This window comes from Clupea harengus, chromosome 24, assembly GCF_900700415.2.
Source record: "Clupea harengus chromosome 24, Ch_v2.0.2, whole genome shotgun sequence".
NCBI lineage: Eukaryota > Metazoa > Chordata > Actinopteri > Clupeiformes > Clupeidae > Clupea > Clupea harengus.
In genome coordinates this window covers 13,180,294-13,195,769 of record NC_045175.1, presented here as the reverse complement: position 1 = coordinate 13,195,769, position 15,476 = coordinate 13,180,294, and the positions used below count along the sequence as shown (strand labels likewise).

Genomic DNA, 15,476 nt, shown 5'->3' with positions numbered 1-15,476 from the left:
TTTCTTGTCTTTCTTATCTTTTGTGTGCTAATGATACCTACAATAGGGTACAGTAATATTACAATTCTAAATATTATAATATTACAATACTACCTGAAATATTATACTATTATATTATAATATAAATATTGTATTATAATATCTTAAATCTAGGAGGAGGGCATAGAATAATTAAAGGCATATCACTTTCCCAATGGGTTAAAAACAAAAACATTATGATTCATCCATTCTCTCCATTACACTCAAGAAAAAAAGAAAGTTTCTGCCTGGAAACTGAGCCTTGGCAAAGCTGGGAGCAGATTTGGGTAACATGTATTGACAGCATTCACTGCTGCTGCATCAATGAAACAGAGAGAGAGAGAGGAGAGAGAGGAGAGAGAGAGACAGAGAGAGAGAGAGAGAGGAGAAAGAGAGAGAGAGGAGAGAGAGGGGAGAGATAGAGAGAGAGAGAGCGAGAGAGAGAGAGAGAGAGAGAGGAGAAAGAGAGAGAGGAGAGGAGAGAGAGGGGAGAGATAGAGAGAGAGAGAGCGAGAGAGAGAGCGAGAGAAAGAGAGAGAGAGAGAGAGAGAGAGAGGAGAAGAGAGAGAGAGGAGAGGAGAGAGAGGGGAGAGATAGAGAGAGAGAGAGCGAGAGAGAGAGAGAGAGAGAGAGAGGAGAAAGAGAGAGAGAGGAGAGGAGAGAGAGAGAGAGAGAGAGAGAGAGAGAGAGAGGAGAGGAGAGAGAGGGGAGAGATAGAGAGAGAGAGAGCGAGAGAGAGCGAGAGAAAGAGAGAAAGAGAGAGAGAGAGACCATTCCCCCACATGAACGCAGCCACAAGGAGAGGCCCATACCTGTTCCTCAGCAGAGGATACGACTGGCTGGGGGAAGATACTTCTCCAATGGAGCATTCCTCCAGCACCACCACTGTGTCCTCCGAGTGGGCCTCCACTGAGACGCCCATGTAGAGAGCAGTGCCCAGGGGCAGACGGACGCTCCCGGACGGGTATGGATCTCTGTAGTCTGGGTCACGGTACAGGGACATGGAGGTCTGGATGGGGGAGCCCTCCTCCACAGCTCCCTTGAGTCTGCCACACGACAGAAACACACACACACACACACACACAATGTCACCTTAGAGGTCAGTAACACACACACACACACACACTGTCTCCTTGGAGGACAGGAACACACACACACACACGCACGCACGCACACGCGCGCGCGCACGCGCACGCGCACGCGCACGCGCACGCGCACGCGCACGCGCACACGCACACGCACACGCACACGCACACGCACACGCACACGCACACGCACACGCACACGCACACGCACACGCACACACACACACACACACACACACACACACCACACACACACACACACACACACACTCCCGCATGCACAAACAGAGGGAGACAGAGTAAGACAGAAAATGATTTAACATTGATGTCTGCACCTGATGTTTGGAACGGATGTTTGTGGTTGGAAGCTCCTGACCACTGGATCTCCCCCGTTTTGGACTCCTCCTCTGGGAAATGAAGTTTCACTTTTTCCATTAATTTGTCATTCACTGAACCACGAGTGTATCCACCCCAAACAGTGTGTCGTGTGTCAAAGGTTGACACCTGCCCTTGAGTTCTTGGACTTTGTTGGTATTATACCTGTAACCTAGTCAATGATAATAAACTCTAATAAACTCTAAACATTAGGACATTTTATTCTACTGTACCGTAATTTCCGGACTATTAAGCGCACCTGAATATAAGCCTCACCCACTGAATTTTAATTATTTTTAACATACATAAGCATAAGCCGCACATGTCTATAAGGTACATTGAAACAAATTAACTTTACACAGGCTAAAATGAATATCAAAAGTAATACAATAGTGATTATTAGTTTTGCCAGTTACGATAAGTGCACTGCTGCTTTAACAGAGCACAGTTGCAAGAGTCAATCAGAAGCTAGCACGTTAGATTGAAGACAGATAGATAGAAGAAAGACGCTAGTTTGAAACCAGTGAGCTAAAGAACTTGAAAAGACTGGATTTGTATTACACTTTTATTTTCTAAAGTGTTTTGAGTTGTGTTGTGTCTACGCCGGTAGACTGTGGTTATTTTGACATTAGTTAAGTTATTGAGAGATACTGAGAAATCGCCTGGAGCTAATCCATCCATGCTGCATCCATGCTAGCATCCTAGCTCCACAAAGCCACCGTAAACACAAAGCCACCGTATACAGTCACAGGTATCATAATCCATAAATTAGCCGCGTCATTGTTTAAGCCGCGAGGTTCAAAGCATGGGGAAAAAGTAGCGGCTTATAGTCCGGAAATTACGGTAAATGAACTCACCTCAGAAAAGGTCTGAGAACAACATTCAAGTTGACCCTCCTCTGAAGCCGGTAGACACAGGAGAAAGGGAGGCTCATTGGCTTGTAGTAGTGGGCGCTTCCATCCGAGACGAAGTACAGGTATAAGGTGTTGGAGTAAATGTTGTGCGTGCCGTTGGTCTGCAGAAAAGATAAAAAACAGTCTATCAGGGGAACGTACAAACGTACGAAAGTACATGCACATTTTGAAACGTTAACGAGATGGAACTTAACAACATGATGCAATACAAAATATGTATACAGTATGTGTACACAGCAGTGCCCAGTAAACACAGAATAGTGTGCTTATGTTAGTCATAATAGTGTGCTTATGAAAGTAATACAAAGTATTGACTTCATAGGTATGTGTTATGCATATTTGTTTCTGTTATTAATAGTGACCTAAACTCATCTCCAAGTACGGTATTAATGCCTTAATATTAAACATGCTTATAATAATTAATAATAATAAAAGTGTACTTGTACACAAATTTGTACATGTACCTTTTCTTAAATAATTAAACTTGTATTAAACTTAACTTATTAAACTTAATAGTTAAGTTGCAGCTTCCCAATGAATGATATTGAGTTCTGCAACAGTAACTGTGATAACCCATTGATATAAATTCCATCATTATTTTATGAATTTCATCTACATTTACATTTTAATCAATTGGCACAGTGATATCCTTAGTTCAGTCTCTTGTGTGCAGAATTTGCTTAATGTTAGACCTATCAGTCACCGGCCAAAGAGTCAGTGTCACCGACTGGATGGCATGTGTCAAAATGGAACAACTGTTTGAAGTTTCGCCTATATGAGAAAGTGACATTTCACCTTTCTCTGCCCCCCAAAACAAATAAAAACAAAACAAAAAACAAAACAAACATTTAAATCTTAAGATTCATAAAATTACCATAGAAGACTGTAAATGAGTATAAACGGTCTATGTCATTGTTGGCTGTACTGAATTTCCCCCAGTAGGGGGCGCCCTTAGACTCTTACCCGCAGAACAGTGCCACAGCTGCCGTCACGACGTGGCATCTCCAGATACACGCTTCCATTTTGCTCGCCGTGTGCAGTGCACTGTGGGACGGCCAGGTGAGCAGTGGAGGCATTCAGTCCACCGGCCTCCACACGAGCACTGGACAATCTGACCTCTAGGATGTCCTCGCCACAGGTGAGGTCAAGGTCAAGGGCCGCGTGATCTGGGGAAATGAAGGTAAGATCAAATATCAGGACAATATAAGGACAATTCCAGCATGCATGCATTGCTTGTAGTGAGTCGATGGGCTGGCATTTTCACTGCAAAACTAAACCTGCTGGGTTTTGCTTGCATGTTTTTTTCCCAATTGCCTAGATCCTGACTTGAAAGAGGCCCCCACCATTCAATGCCAACCAATTTCTTGTTCTATCACTGTTTCAGTTCTGTTTAGCCAAGCTGGAACTAGAATTTAAAAAGGGATTTGTTTTTCTTTTTAAGGTTCTGAAGGTTCTGAATAATTCAGATAGCTTTTTTGACCTGCACAGACCACCCCAGCATCCAGATAGATAGATAGACAGATAGATAGATAGATAGATAGATAGACAGACATGAATGTTCTGAGGTCTATGTTTTCATGTTTAAGGAAATGCCACAAAGAAGGTTCTGAATAATTCACATAGCTTTTCTGACCTGCACAGACCACCCCAGCATCCTTGTTGTGTCCACAGTTATGGCTGCCGATGCCCCTGTTCTGGCACTGGTGTAGATCCTCCTCGCTGCCAGTGCAGTCGACATCGTCCATCCAGATCTGGCCACTGCCCTGACCAAATCGACCCGAGCCTGGAGCAGCCAGCGCTTCTCCGCATCCCATCTGCCTGCAGACCACCTGGGCGTCGTTCATGTCCCAGAGGTCGTCGCACACCGTGCCCCAGGTGCCTCGCAACTTCACCTCCACCCGGCCGGAACACTGACCGCTACCCCCGACCAGCCGAACGGGTACCACAGGTAGATCTAAATGGGGGATAAACACTCAAATATTTAAGGGAAATGTTGTTTTGAAACAGACCACCACTTGATTTTTAAAGCGTCTCGAGACAATTTCATTGTTTTGGCACTATATAAATTGAATGCATTGCATTGCCTGAAGAAGAAGTTTTCCTTCAAGTCTCAGATCTCACCTTTTTGCTCGCATCTCCAGGTGATCCCTCATCACTCACACATTTCTCATCTACTCCACATGTTGCACATATCTGGGTGTTGGGATCTTGGGTGATAGGGAGTGATGGGAAAAGAACAATGAAGACACAAAAGAAAAACATGTATCTATCTATCTATCTATCTATCTATCTCTCTCTCTCTCTCTCTCTATCTATCTATCTATCTATCTATCTATCTGTCTATCTGTCTATCTGTCTATCTATCTTCATATCTATACCTTCTAGTGCTAGGCTCCTTGTATAATCTATGATGAATTATCATCAGTAATCATGAACCCATCTATGTGTGTATTATCAAGACATATACTTTCTTTAGTAGCATGACCTTGCAGGTGTACTAAAGACCTAGCATGTGTACTAATGGACTGAAGGAGATTTTAGATTTCTTTCATACATGCTTGATTTTAAGGCTTTATCTTTTTGATTTAACTTAGGTGTTAATATATACTATTTGGGGCAGGTCTATTGTGAGGCTCTGGTGCTTCAAGAGCCATGGGTTCCCTCCATATTGACAATTAGTTAGCAAATTTGGAAAAATCCTTTTAGCATCCAACTATGATTAGATGAGAGCATTAAGATCTCTAACTCTTGTGTCCTGGGCATCTCTGCAGCTTATCATACTACATCTATACATCTAAAACTCTATGGACTTCGATGGGTTAAGATCCCTTCATATGCTCTAACTGTTCTAACTCCATATGCTCTGATGCTGGCTGCTCTATACTCCGTAGCTGCTCTCTACAAGAATGACTCCAGTGAACTGAGCTCAGTTGTGTGCCTGTACAATGTGAAATGTCGATTCCATGAGAAACAATTGCAGTATTACAAAGAAGACAGTCTCACCTGAGCAGACCACGCCGGCATCTTCAGCATGTGTACAGTCGTGGACACCAAACCCTCGATGAGGGCACTGGTTGAGAGCCAACTCAGAGCCTGAACACCGAACGTCGTCCCTCCATACAGGCCCAGTGCCCTGGCCAAAGTGGGCGCAGACACGGCGTTGGCACAACCAAGCTGCCGGCACACCACCTGGGCATCGTTTATGCCCCATTCATCGTCCGTCCCCCACTCACCCCTCACCTTTACCTCCACTCTCCCTGCACAGGTGTTGCTGCCCCCTGAGTCTCACCTCATCATAAACTGGAGAAAAAAAATATTAAAGAGGGACACATATTATAGTAGCTATATATATAACAACAACAATAATAATGATAATAATAATATTAACTACAACAAGAATATTATTATTAATAATAATAAAAATAGTGTTGCTTCCACCTGACATGAAAAAGATTTGATGTTTTACGTTTGCTAAAAGATAGGGGAGCATGTTCAAGTATTCATTCAACTGATAAGGTGACTGGCAGAGAGCAAAGTGCCAACACCAAGATCACCTGTCTCTGTCTATATGTGTTTTTGCAACTTGCAGGTAAAATCTGATCTCCAAGGAGCTACTCCCAACTGCCATACACCGCTCACCTCCAAACAGAACAAAGACCCGAGCCCGAGCCCAGCACTGAGGCCTATCTGCTTACTGTGTGCATGAGTCTGTCTTCACACTCACGGCTCCAATATATTAATTAAGCTTAAAGTCAGAGGGAGAGAGAGAGGCACTTGCAAACACACATCAACAAACGTATACTAATATTGTGCCGTTGCACATCGGATGTACATACTCTATTTTGTTACATATTTTTGCGTGTAGCAAAACGTGACGTCCAGCACTAACGCAAACGGCCGTGAGATGTCGATGTTGCATTGGTTTTAAAACATGAAATCCTTATTCTGTGGTTTCAAATATTTATCAAAACACTTCCCGCCGCAGTTGCATCCGAAGTTTCAGTGTCTTACATAGCCTTCCTTTGCACATCACGAAGAATTAACCACCAATATCAAAACAAACACAACGTATTGTATTAAATCCCTGTGGCGTGTAGCGGGAGTGGGGTATGGGTGATTGTACTTCCGTGTTCTGTTTGTTATGTGACAGCCAGTGATTGTAGCGTAAAACGTTTAGGTCTTCCAAGTTCGAGTGATTACGGTTCCACCTTTTGTTAATAACTAATTATATTGTACGTGTTCATATAATGCTATATGAACGTTTTAACGTCTTTACCCAAAAGTCATATTCTGATTTCATATATAATCCTGTTTCCAATTGCCATTCACATGAACTACACATTTCAAATTCGCAGGCCTGCTGTATGTCAAAACAGTCGAAGTATTTAAAAACTGGAACGTAAACTTCTAGAAAGACATAATGAGGGGGCTCTTAAAAGAGCCGTTGTACTTTGTGTTGATGTAAATTTAAGCGCGCTCTCCGCGAATGCGACGAGCCAGCTGGATGTCTTTGGGCATGATGGTGACCCTCTTAGCGTGGATGGCGCACAGGTTGGTGTCCTCAAACAGACCGACTAGGTAAGCCTCGCTAGCCTCCTGAAGAGCCATGACCGCAGAACTCTGGAAACGCAGGTCAGTCTTGAAGTCCTGTGCGATTTCTCGGACCAGACGCTGAAAAGGCAGTTTACGGATCAGCAACTCGGTGGACTTCTGATAACGACGGATTTCCCTCAGAGCCACGGTGCCAGGCCTGTAACGATGAGGCTTCTTCACGCCACCGGTGGCTGGTGCACTCTTGCGTGCAGCCTTAGTAGCGAGCTGCTTCCTCGGGGCTTTGCCACCGGTGGATTTACGAGCGGTTTGCTTGGTTCTTGCCATTGCTGGTGTAGGTGAATGAACATTTCCGCGGGAACATGGTCTTTTTAAAGCCTCCAACAGTGAGCTTCCCACTGATACGTCGCTACTTTGGCCTCCACTGATTGGACAAAATATTTGTACTTCCGGATGACGCCTGGAATTCGAACTATCGAACAAATCTTTTGCAACATTTCCTTACATTCAAATCTGCTATTTAAAATGTATTCCATATACAATATCCACATAGTCTTCGCTTTATGTAAGTCAGGTATAACCAATATACCTAAATATGATTCGAATTGTAGTCAAAATGAGACGAAAATTATGACGAAAAGTCACATGCCGTACAAACGTAGAGCTACACCGAAAGACACAAATGATAGGCTTCTGCAATTATAATGTCTAAATGTACAGAGGCAAACAATGTGAAAGCAAGCTAAATCATACGTAGCCAGCATACCTAGTAGGCTGTACAAAACTCATGTAAAAATCGTCTGCTGGATATAGTCGCAGTCACTGAAACAATGTAGACTACATTGTTTCAGTGACTGCAACTATTCTGATGGCAGTTTTTGAGCTTTCTTCTTGAAACTTGGACTTGTGTAGAACAATGTGGCATCCACTGTGATGGATAAGACTTCATTCCATCGCTATTTCCAGTTCATAAATATAACTTCACAACTGGTCGAGGCAGACGTGCATATGCATAGGTGGAACGTTTAATGGCAACAACTAGTCTCGATTATCATGTCAAACTGTTCGGGTACTTTTCACATTTGAATCCAAGGTATCCAGGATCTCAGCAGTCAGGTACTCGAGCACGGCAGCCACATAAACTGGAGCCCAAGCACCGACACCGACACGGTTGCCCTTGCGCAGCAGCCTCTGCACACGGCCGACGGGGAACAGCCCCGGAGGAACGAGTCTTAGCTTTGGCTCCAGCCTATCCACCGGTTTTCCCACTACCGCTCATTGTGACAAAATAGTGATTATGCCTTTGCTGTACATCTACTAGACTTAGAGAGCGTGACAGCGCTGCGAACGGGGAGTGATTTTAGAGTGGAGCTAGCAGCAACTCCCTATGGCTGCGATGCAGAAAGAATAAGCCAATCAAAGGCAAGACAATTTTGTGTCACCTTGTGTGACGTATCTTTTAGTGGCCTTTTTTGTTAATCACTTTCCCGCTTCCTTGGCCACTTTCAAAACAAATAAACGTTAGAAAAAGCCGGAGCATTTAGGCGTGAATTTATAACTATAGACCCAGAATGCTACCATACTTGTTATCCTTTCATTGACAGATAAGATTTGTTTTGCCGTTTCTAAACACTTCCCCTCATGATATAAATATAAATGCAATTGAGTCTCGTGGTGTAAAATGAATTGTATCACGTATGCTTTGTTTATTCCTTTTCCCAAATAGATGAAAATAAACAAATAATTATATTTGTATCGCTGTCTCCGTTTGCACGTCTAAATGCATTCGAAGTCGGCTAGTTTTTGGCTGATAGTAATCCGGTTTAATCAACTCTGGGTAAATTATACCAAATGGTGCATTTAACTTCATACCAGGTCTTCAGCCATATGTCCCGGGTGGTATTATGCTACGCCGGCTATTATGTTTCCACGTGAGGCTTGAGACAGACAAACCACTGCATCACAGGTGGTTTGCCACTTCTGGTCCACTTGCATCAGAAATGTAGTAGGCTAGACTGTAATGTATAGCTTACACACATTATATAATGTGATAACTACCTAGATGTTACTGTTACTAAATGTTTTAATTCGGAGTAAGAGCTTTAGGTGAAATTATTGGGTGGCTCTTAAAAGAGCCTTTGCTTGCAGATCATATAAACATTTCTACCTCTGCTTAGGGGCAGCCCTCTTAGGTTTAGCCGCCTCAGGCTTCGCTACTGCTTTGGGCTTAGCAGCCTTGGCCTTCTTCGGGCTCTTGGCTGCCTTCTTGGGAGCTGCGGGTTTTGTAGCCTTCTTGGGACTCTTTGTGGCCTTCTTAAGGGTGGCTGGCTTCTTGGCTTTCTTCGGAGACTTCTTAGCCACCGCTGGCTTTTTTGCCACCGCTACCTTCTTGGGTTTCTTTGCTGCAGCGGGTTTCTTTGCTGCAGCAGGCTTCTTTGCTGCAGGTTTCTTCGCTTTAGGAGCGGCTTTCTTCACAGTCTTCTTCTGTGCCTCGGCTTGTGTCTTGTTCAGCTTGAAGGAGCCAGTCGCACCAGTGCCTTTAAGTTGAACCAGTGTTCCCTTAGCAACTAGACTCTTGATGGCCAACTTGACACGAGCATTTTTCTTTTCTACGTCGTATCCGCCGGCAGCCAGATCCTTTTTCAGAGCTGCAAGAGAAACTCCTTTCCTCTCCTTGGATGCAGAAATAGATTTCACGATCAGTTCGCCGACACTTGGTCCTGTTTGCTTTGGCCTAACAGCCTTCTTCTTCATGGCTTTAGCGGGAGGAGGTGCTGGGGCGACTTCTGCCATTGTGATTTGCTTTCTACTGATCGGACAGCAAGTGAGAGCTAGAGAATAATTGAGGACGCAGTGGGCTGGTATTAAAGTCGACATGAGAACCGTTCAGACTCAACTCAAAGAGCTGCGCAAGCTTCGCCTCGGCAAAACGCACAGATGTGTTTTCTCCTTTCCCATAGAGAGAAAAACAACTGTGATGAAACCGCAATTACAGAAAAATAAGGAGCCGGATTAAAAGAATAAAGTGTGTACTTTCCTGTAATGTAATCAGGGTTTGTAATCTCTGAGTATTCATGTTGCAACAGTTAGACAAACCTATAGTCATCGAGCGATTGAGGTTATCGACGGTTAATTCGTGGACACAACATCACTATTAAACGCATACAATTGGTCGCTGTGCATTTCATGAATAGCGAAAGATCAAGTTGCATGCCTCATTAAAACATAAAAGAGATGAAGAGGTGCACTCTGAAGAATGTTTATGATCAAATTTGATCTGTTTTGAACGTGGCGAAACACAGTGCCGCCGCCGCACCTACTCAGCGTCCCTAGCCGTGGTGTTGCCTAGGACAGGACTTGGAGCCTTGGAGCAAATATAACTCGATTGGATGCGATCCCTATATCATCACATTCATAGTTTTACACATATGGGACATGAATTCAGGCTAATGTATTCATGAAAAAACTGAATTAAATTGTTGTGGACTCATCGGGTGACTAGTTTTCCTGTCACGGAGTATTGTGATTTCGCTTGTTATAATGTATGTATTCTTTGTACATGCATTGCTGTAACGTGTGAGGCCAGTTTAATTGAGAGTAGCCTAACTCTGTCAAACAAGGTTTCAGTGTTCAAACTGGTGACCAAATGTGTTCGAAGATTAGCGTTTTGTTTTTAATCCAGATCCATGCCATATTTTATATGGATTTATGTTCTGTATGACAGAACACACGCACTGCAGCATACAGTCCCCACACTCACAGGATCTCTCTCTGCCCATCCCTCTCTTCCTTCCATATGATACAAGGCCTACAGACTACTGCTGTGAATGATGAGGCCTAAATTTCCTTCGGGATTAATAAAGTATCCATCTATCTATCTATCTATCTATCTATCTATGATACAAGGCCTACAGACTACTGCTGTGAATGATGAGGTCATATGATACAAGGCCTACAGACTACAGCTGTGAATGATGCTGCCATATGAGGCAGCATAAAGAAGAGGGATGCGGGGCGACTGGACAGACTGGTGAGGAAGGCGGGAGCTGTTGTGGGCACCGAACTGGACTGCCGCACAACGGTGACAGAGAGAAGGACCCTGAGTAGGTTGCTGACTATCTTGGACAATGTCCACCACCCACTACACAGTACTCTCAACAGACAGAAGAGCATATTCAGTGGCAGACTCCTGTCACTGTCATGCTCATCGGACAGGCTGCGGAAGTCTTTTGTCCCCAGGGCCATTCAGCTTTTTAACGCCACGCAGAAGGGGAGGGGGAGGGAGATGGACTTCTCTGCATGAGTCTACCTCAGTCTGCCCTCCCCTGCTCATCTCATCTCAGCCCCATGCACAGACTTTACCACTTACATATTCTGCACTATCACTTTGCTCTTTGCACTTTCCAAAGACACACACACACACAAGCACAAGATCACTATCTTGCACTACCCATCCTCACAAGCACAACCACAAGAACATTATATTTTTTTGCACTATCCACATCAGCAGCACAAGATCACTTTCCCCACTTTCCTCCTGGACACCGACAATGTCAAAATCATTGCACTCTGTACAATAGGGTCAGACCCTTTCCTGTGTCTGGAAACACTCTGTGTGAATATGTTCTCCCTATGTGTATGTATATGTGATTTACGTATGTGTGTATGTCGGTGAGGTGTATAGGTGTATATGTGTATAAGCTACTGGATGACCTAAATTTCCCTCGGTATTAATAAAGTATCCATCTATCTATCTATCTATCTATGATACAAGGCCTACACACTACTGCTGTGAATGATGCTGCCATGATACAAGGCCTTCAGACTACTGCTGTGAATTATGCTGCCATATGATACAAGGCCTAGAGACAACAGCTGTGAATGATGTGGCCATGATACAAGGCGTACACACTACTGTTGTGAATGATGCTGCCATATGATACAAGGCCTGCAGACTACTGCTGTGAATGATGCTGCCATATGATACAAGGCCTACAGACTACAGCTGTGAATGATGCAGCCATGATACAAGGCCTACAGATTACTGCTGTGAATGATGTGGCCATATAATACAAGGCCTAAACACTACTGCTGTGAATGATGCTGCCATATGATACAAGGCCTGCTGTGAATGATGCTGCCATATGATACAAGGCCTGCTGTGAATGATGCTGCTCTGCTAGGAACTCAGGCTTCGCTGCTGCTTTGGGCGTGGCAGGCTTGGCCTTCTTTGGGCTCTTGGCTGCCTTCTTGAGAGCTGCAGGCTTTTGTAGCCTTCTTGGGAGTATTCATGGTGCAACAGTTAGACAAACCTATAGTCATCAAGCAATTTGAGGTTATCGACGTTTAATTTGTGGACATAACAGAACTATAAAAGGCCTAAAATCAGTTGCTGTGCATTTCACAAACAGCTAAAGACCAAGTTACAAGCCTCAGTTATCCATAAAGCAGATGAGGAGGCACACAAACATTTTTTTACAATCAAATTTGATCTGTTTTGAACACGTTGAAACACAGTACCACCTCGCCTGCTCCGCGTCTCTACGCCGTGGTGTTGACTACAGAGCATAAGATCTCAGGCCATTAGTAATAAGTGGCACGGTGGCTCAGTTGCTTGCACTGCTTGCACTGCTGCCTCACAGCAAGAAGGTCATGGGTTCGATTCCCGCATGGGGCGCTGTTGGCTCTGGGGGGCAGGTCCTCCCCAGAGTGCACAGTGCTCAGGTGGGCTATCTCCCGGGCCTTTCTGTGTGGAGTTTGCATGTTCTCCCCTACAGTAAAAACATGCAAAATAACAGAACTCATGTCCATCCCTGACCAAAGATGGACAGTTCACTTCACTTGGTCTTCGGGTGCTGCAAAGCTGCCCACTGCTCCTGGGGGGTCCTTGAGGAAGGACGGTCCAGGATGGGAAAAAGCAGAAAATAAATTCACCTCAGGCCTACCTGCGTGTGTGTCCTGTGTCGCCTCCATATATGCACGTGTGTGTTCCAGTGTGTCGTGTGTGCCATTAAAAACCTGACAATGGTCTTAATTATTATTATTAAGTCGACTGGATGCGAATAGTAACCCTATATCAACACAGTAATAGTTGTATGAAGATGCAACATGAATTTAGTGATTAATAAAGAGATCACTTCAATTGTCTACTAAAGTCATAGTGTGATTTCGTTTGGTTTAGATTTGAACTTCAAACGTAAAATCAGAGCTGGGCGTGTGAAATTACAGGGTTTTTGCTCCTCTTGATGTTTTTTTTTGTATTGCTGTAACGTGTGAGACCAGTTTTGGTAGCATTTGGTGGACGTAGCAGGCAGCCACTTCTGTGTGAACTGCAGTGCGTGTTTAACTGAGCCTAAGCAGGCCTAAGTAGCCTAAGCCTGTCAAACAATGTTTTAATGTTCAAACTTGTGGCCAGATTTGTAAGAAGATCGAATTTTTTTTTTATCAAATCCATGTCATATTTGATAAGGAGATATACATTTTATGTATTTTATATAGTTGGCAGAGCACACTCAATTATCTTGCACTGCCCATACTCACATCGTCTCTGTCTCTCCACCCATCCCTCTCTTCCTTCCAAGGGTATATCACCATGCGTTTCTTTGGAAGAACAGGATTATTAAAAGAAAATAGCAGCATGACGTTTCATCTCCCTCAGGATATTCCCATGGGCGAGTTACACTATGAGTTACACTATGCGCCTCCGCCACACAACTGATTTTGATTTGGCCGTGGTTGCTTATTTCCTCAGTTTCGCCACAGAGACACTATCTAAATAGAGTTTGTTATTTTAGACAAATAATAGAAATGTTGTCAATGTTGTCTCAAATAAACTAAAATACAAACGAATGAGTTCATAATTAATCAAACTAATTATCAACCTACAGTTTGCAACACAACAACAACTTGAATCTATCCATTCGTTTACAACCAACATTAACGTTTAAGTAAAATCTGTGATCAGACACAAATAACAGTTATTTATTTCAAAGGTCTGGGGTATTATCTGTCGCATACATCAATAATGCATCACAGTGGGATATAGCCATCTCAAATTAGGGCTATTTCTTTTTGTATCTGTGGCATACATCAATCATGGATCACAGTGAAGATTTGGCCATCTCAAAATACGGCTACTTCTCCTTTCAAAGGTAGGGCTACATTGTTTCTCAACTGAGGACAAGGGTTAAGCGTGTTGTCTGGGCGTGCCGTAGTGACGCATAGAAGTCTTCAAAGAGGTCCTCTGACTACATATAAACACAGCGGTCTGAGCGCTATCCAGTACATCACTGTCGGACTTGAATACTCCTGAAGATGAGCGGAAGAGGAAAAGGCGGTAAAGGACTAGGGAAAGGCGGCGCCAAGCGCCATCGTAAAGTTCTCCGTGATAACATCCAGGGTATAACCAAACCTGCGATTCGTCGCTTGGCTCGTCGTGGTGGCGTGAAGCGTATTTCTGGTCTCATTTACGAAGAAACTCGTGGTGTGCTGAAGGTGTTCCTCGAGAACGTGATCCGTGATGCCGTCACTTACACTGAGCACGCCAAGAGAAAGACCGTGACCGCCATGGACGTCGTTTACGCACTGAAACGCCAGGGCCGTACTCTGTACGGATTTGGTGGTTGAAGACATAACCTGCTTCTTTCAACTCAAAGGCTCTTTTAAGAGCCACCCACGTCATCTTTAAAAAGCACGTACCCAGAACCTGCGGTATTGAAATGTATATTTAACGAAATCAACGTTGGCCATTCCTATTGCGATAAAAGTACTATGTCAGCGGTGATCTCACAATTCGTGGGAGGCACTGAGTTGGTCTAACGGCTCCTCCCCTCGTTTATTAACCAATGACACTTTCCTTGGTCATGGACAGGGGGAATGATGCCGAACTCTAGTTTCCTACGGGTGTGTATAGAAACAGCATGTCTACCTCTTCGCCATTACAAGTGCAGAAACTAGCCAATTATTATGCCTGAACCAGCGAAATCCGCTCCAAAGAAGAAGGTTACAAAAAAGCCGTAAACAAGACCGCAGAAAAGGGAGGCAAGAAATACGGAAAGCTATGCAGTCTGTGTACACAGTCTTGAAGCAAATTCATCCCCACACTGGAATCTCTTCTAAAGCGATGAGCATTATGAATTCCTTCCTGAACGACATTTTCGAGCACATCGCTGGGCAGGCTTCCCGCCTGGATCACTACAACAAGTGTTCCACCATCACCTCCAGGGAGATCCAGACTGCAGTGCGTCTGCTTCTGCCGGGTGAGTTAGGGAAGCACGCCGTGTTGGAGGGAACAAAGGCTCAAATTAACATGTATTTCGTTCTTGTTTCTACATGAAGGTCCTTTTAAGGGTCACCCACACTTTTCGTAAAGGCACTTCCAATATGTTGCAGTGTTCTGTGTTAGTGTGTTCTATGTAACCTGTAATATAGTTTTTCACTCAACTAGATTAAGGGGGATCTATTAACAGAAATGGACTGTAGTATTCATAATTATGCTTGTAGTAACAATAATCACCAGTAATGACCAATCGTT

At 43.9% G+C, this 15,476-nt stretch overlaps 4 protein-coding genes across 4 annotated transcripts; 1 reads left to right on the top strand and 3 right to left on the bottom strand.

Moving 5' to 3' along the window:
• Positions 1-2,331: 2,331 nt before the first annotated feature.
• LOC105904073 (deleted in malignant brain tumors 1 protein-like) lies at positions 2,332-5,603 on the bottom strand. The gene is made up of 4 exons (XM_031561994.1): positions 5,396-5,603; positions 4,026-4,346; positions 3,356-3,558; positions 2,332-2,493 (listed from the first exon to the last, which is right to left on the bottom strand). The coding sequence occupies exons 1-4, from the start codon at positions 5,601-5,603 to the stop codon at positions 2,332-2,334; spliced, it is 894 nt and encodes a 297-aa protein (XP_031417854.1).
• Positions 5,604-6,859: 1,256 nt separating this feature from the next.
• LOC105891627 (histone H3) lies at positions 6,860-8,830 on the bottom strand. Its single transcript, XM_031561992.1, has 4 exons — positions 8,816-8,830; positions 8,017-8,134; positions 7,598-7,607; positions 6,860-7,367 (listed from the first exon to the last, which is right to left on the bottom strand). Exons 1-4 carry the CDS (start codon positions 8,828-8,830, stop codon positions 6,860-6,862), a joined length of 651 nt encoding a protein of 216 aa, XP_031417852.1.
• Positions 8,443-9,763, bottom strand: LOC105910311 (histone H1-like). Its single transcript, XM_012839021.3, has one exon. The coding sequence runs from the start codon at positions 9,734-9,736 to the stop codon at positions 9,107-9,109; it is 630 nt and encodes a 209-aa protein (XP_012694475.2). The 5' UTR covers positions 9,737-9,763; the 3' UTR covers positions 8,443-9,106.
• A 4,464-nt stretch (positions 9,764-14,227) lies between these two features.
• On the top strand, positions 14,228-14,950 carry LOC105889219 (histone H4). The gene has a single exon (XM_012815020.3). It carries the CDS (start codon positions 14,258-14,260, stop codon positions 14,567-14,569), a length of 312 nt encoding a protein of 103 aa, XP_012670474.1. The 5' UTR covers positions 14,228-14,257; the 3' UTR covers positions 14,570-14,950.
• Positions 14,951-15,476: the final 526 nt, after the last annotated feature.

Coding starts and splice junctions, on each gene's coding strand:
- LOC105904073 (XM_031561994.1), bottom strand. CDS start 5,603: ATGGGGCATAAACGATGCCCAGGTGGTGTGCCGGCAGCTTGGTTGTGC. Junction 4,347..5,395: donor TGCCGGCGTGGTCTGCTCAG/GTGAGACTGTCT, acceptor TCCCCCATTTAG/ATCTACCTGTGGTACCCGTT. Junction 3,559..4,025: donor TGCTGGGGTGGTCTGTGCAG/GTCAGAAAAGCT, acceptor TCATTTCCCCAG/ATCACGCGGCCCTTGACCTT.
- LOC105910311 (XM_012839021.3), bottom strand. CDS start 9,736: ATGGCAGAAGTCGCCCCAGCACCTCCTCCCGCTAAAGCCATGAAGAAG.
- LOC105889219 (XM_012815020.3), top strand. CDS start 14,258: ATGAGCGGAAGAGGAAAAGGCGGTAAAGGACTAGGGAAAGGCGGCGCC.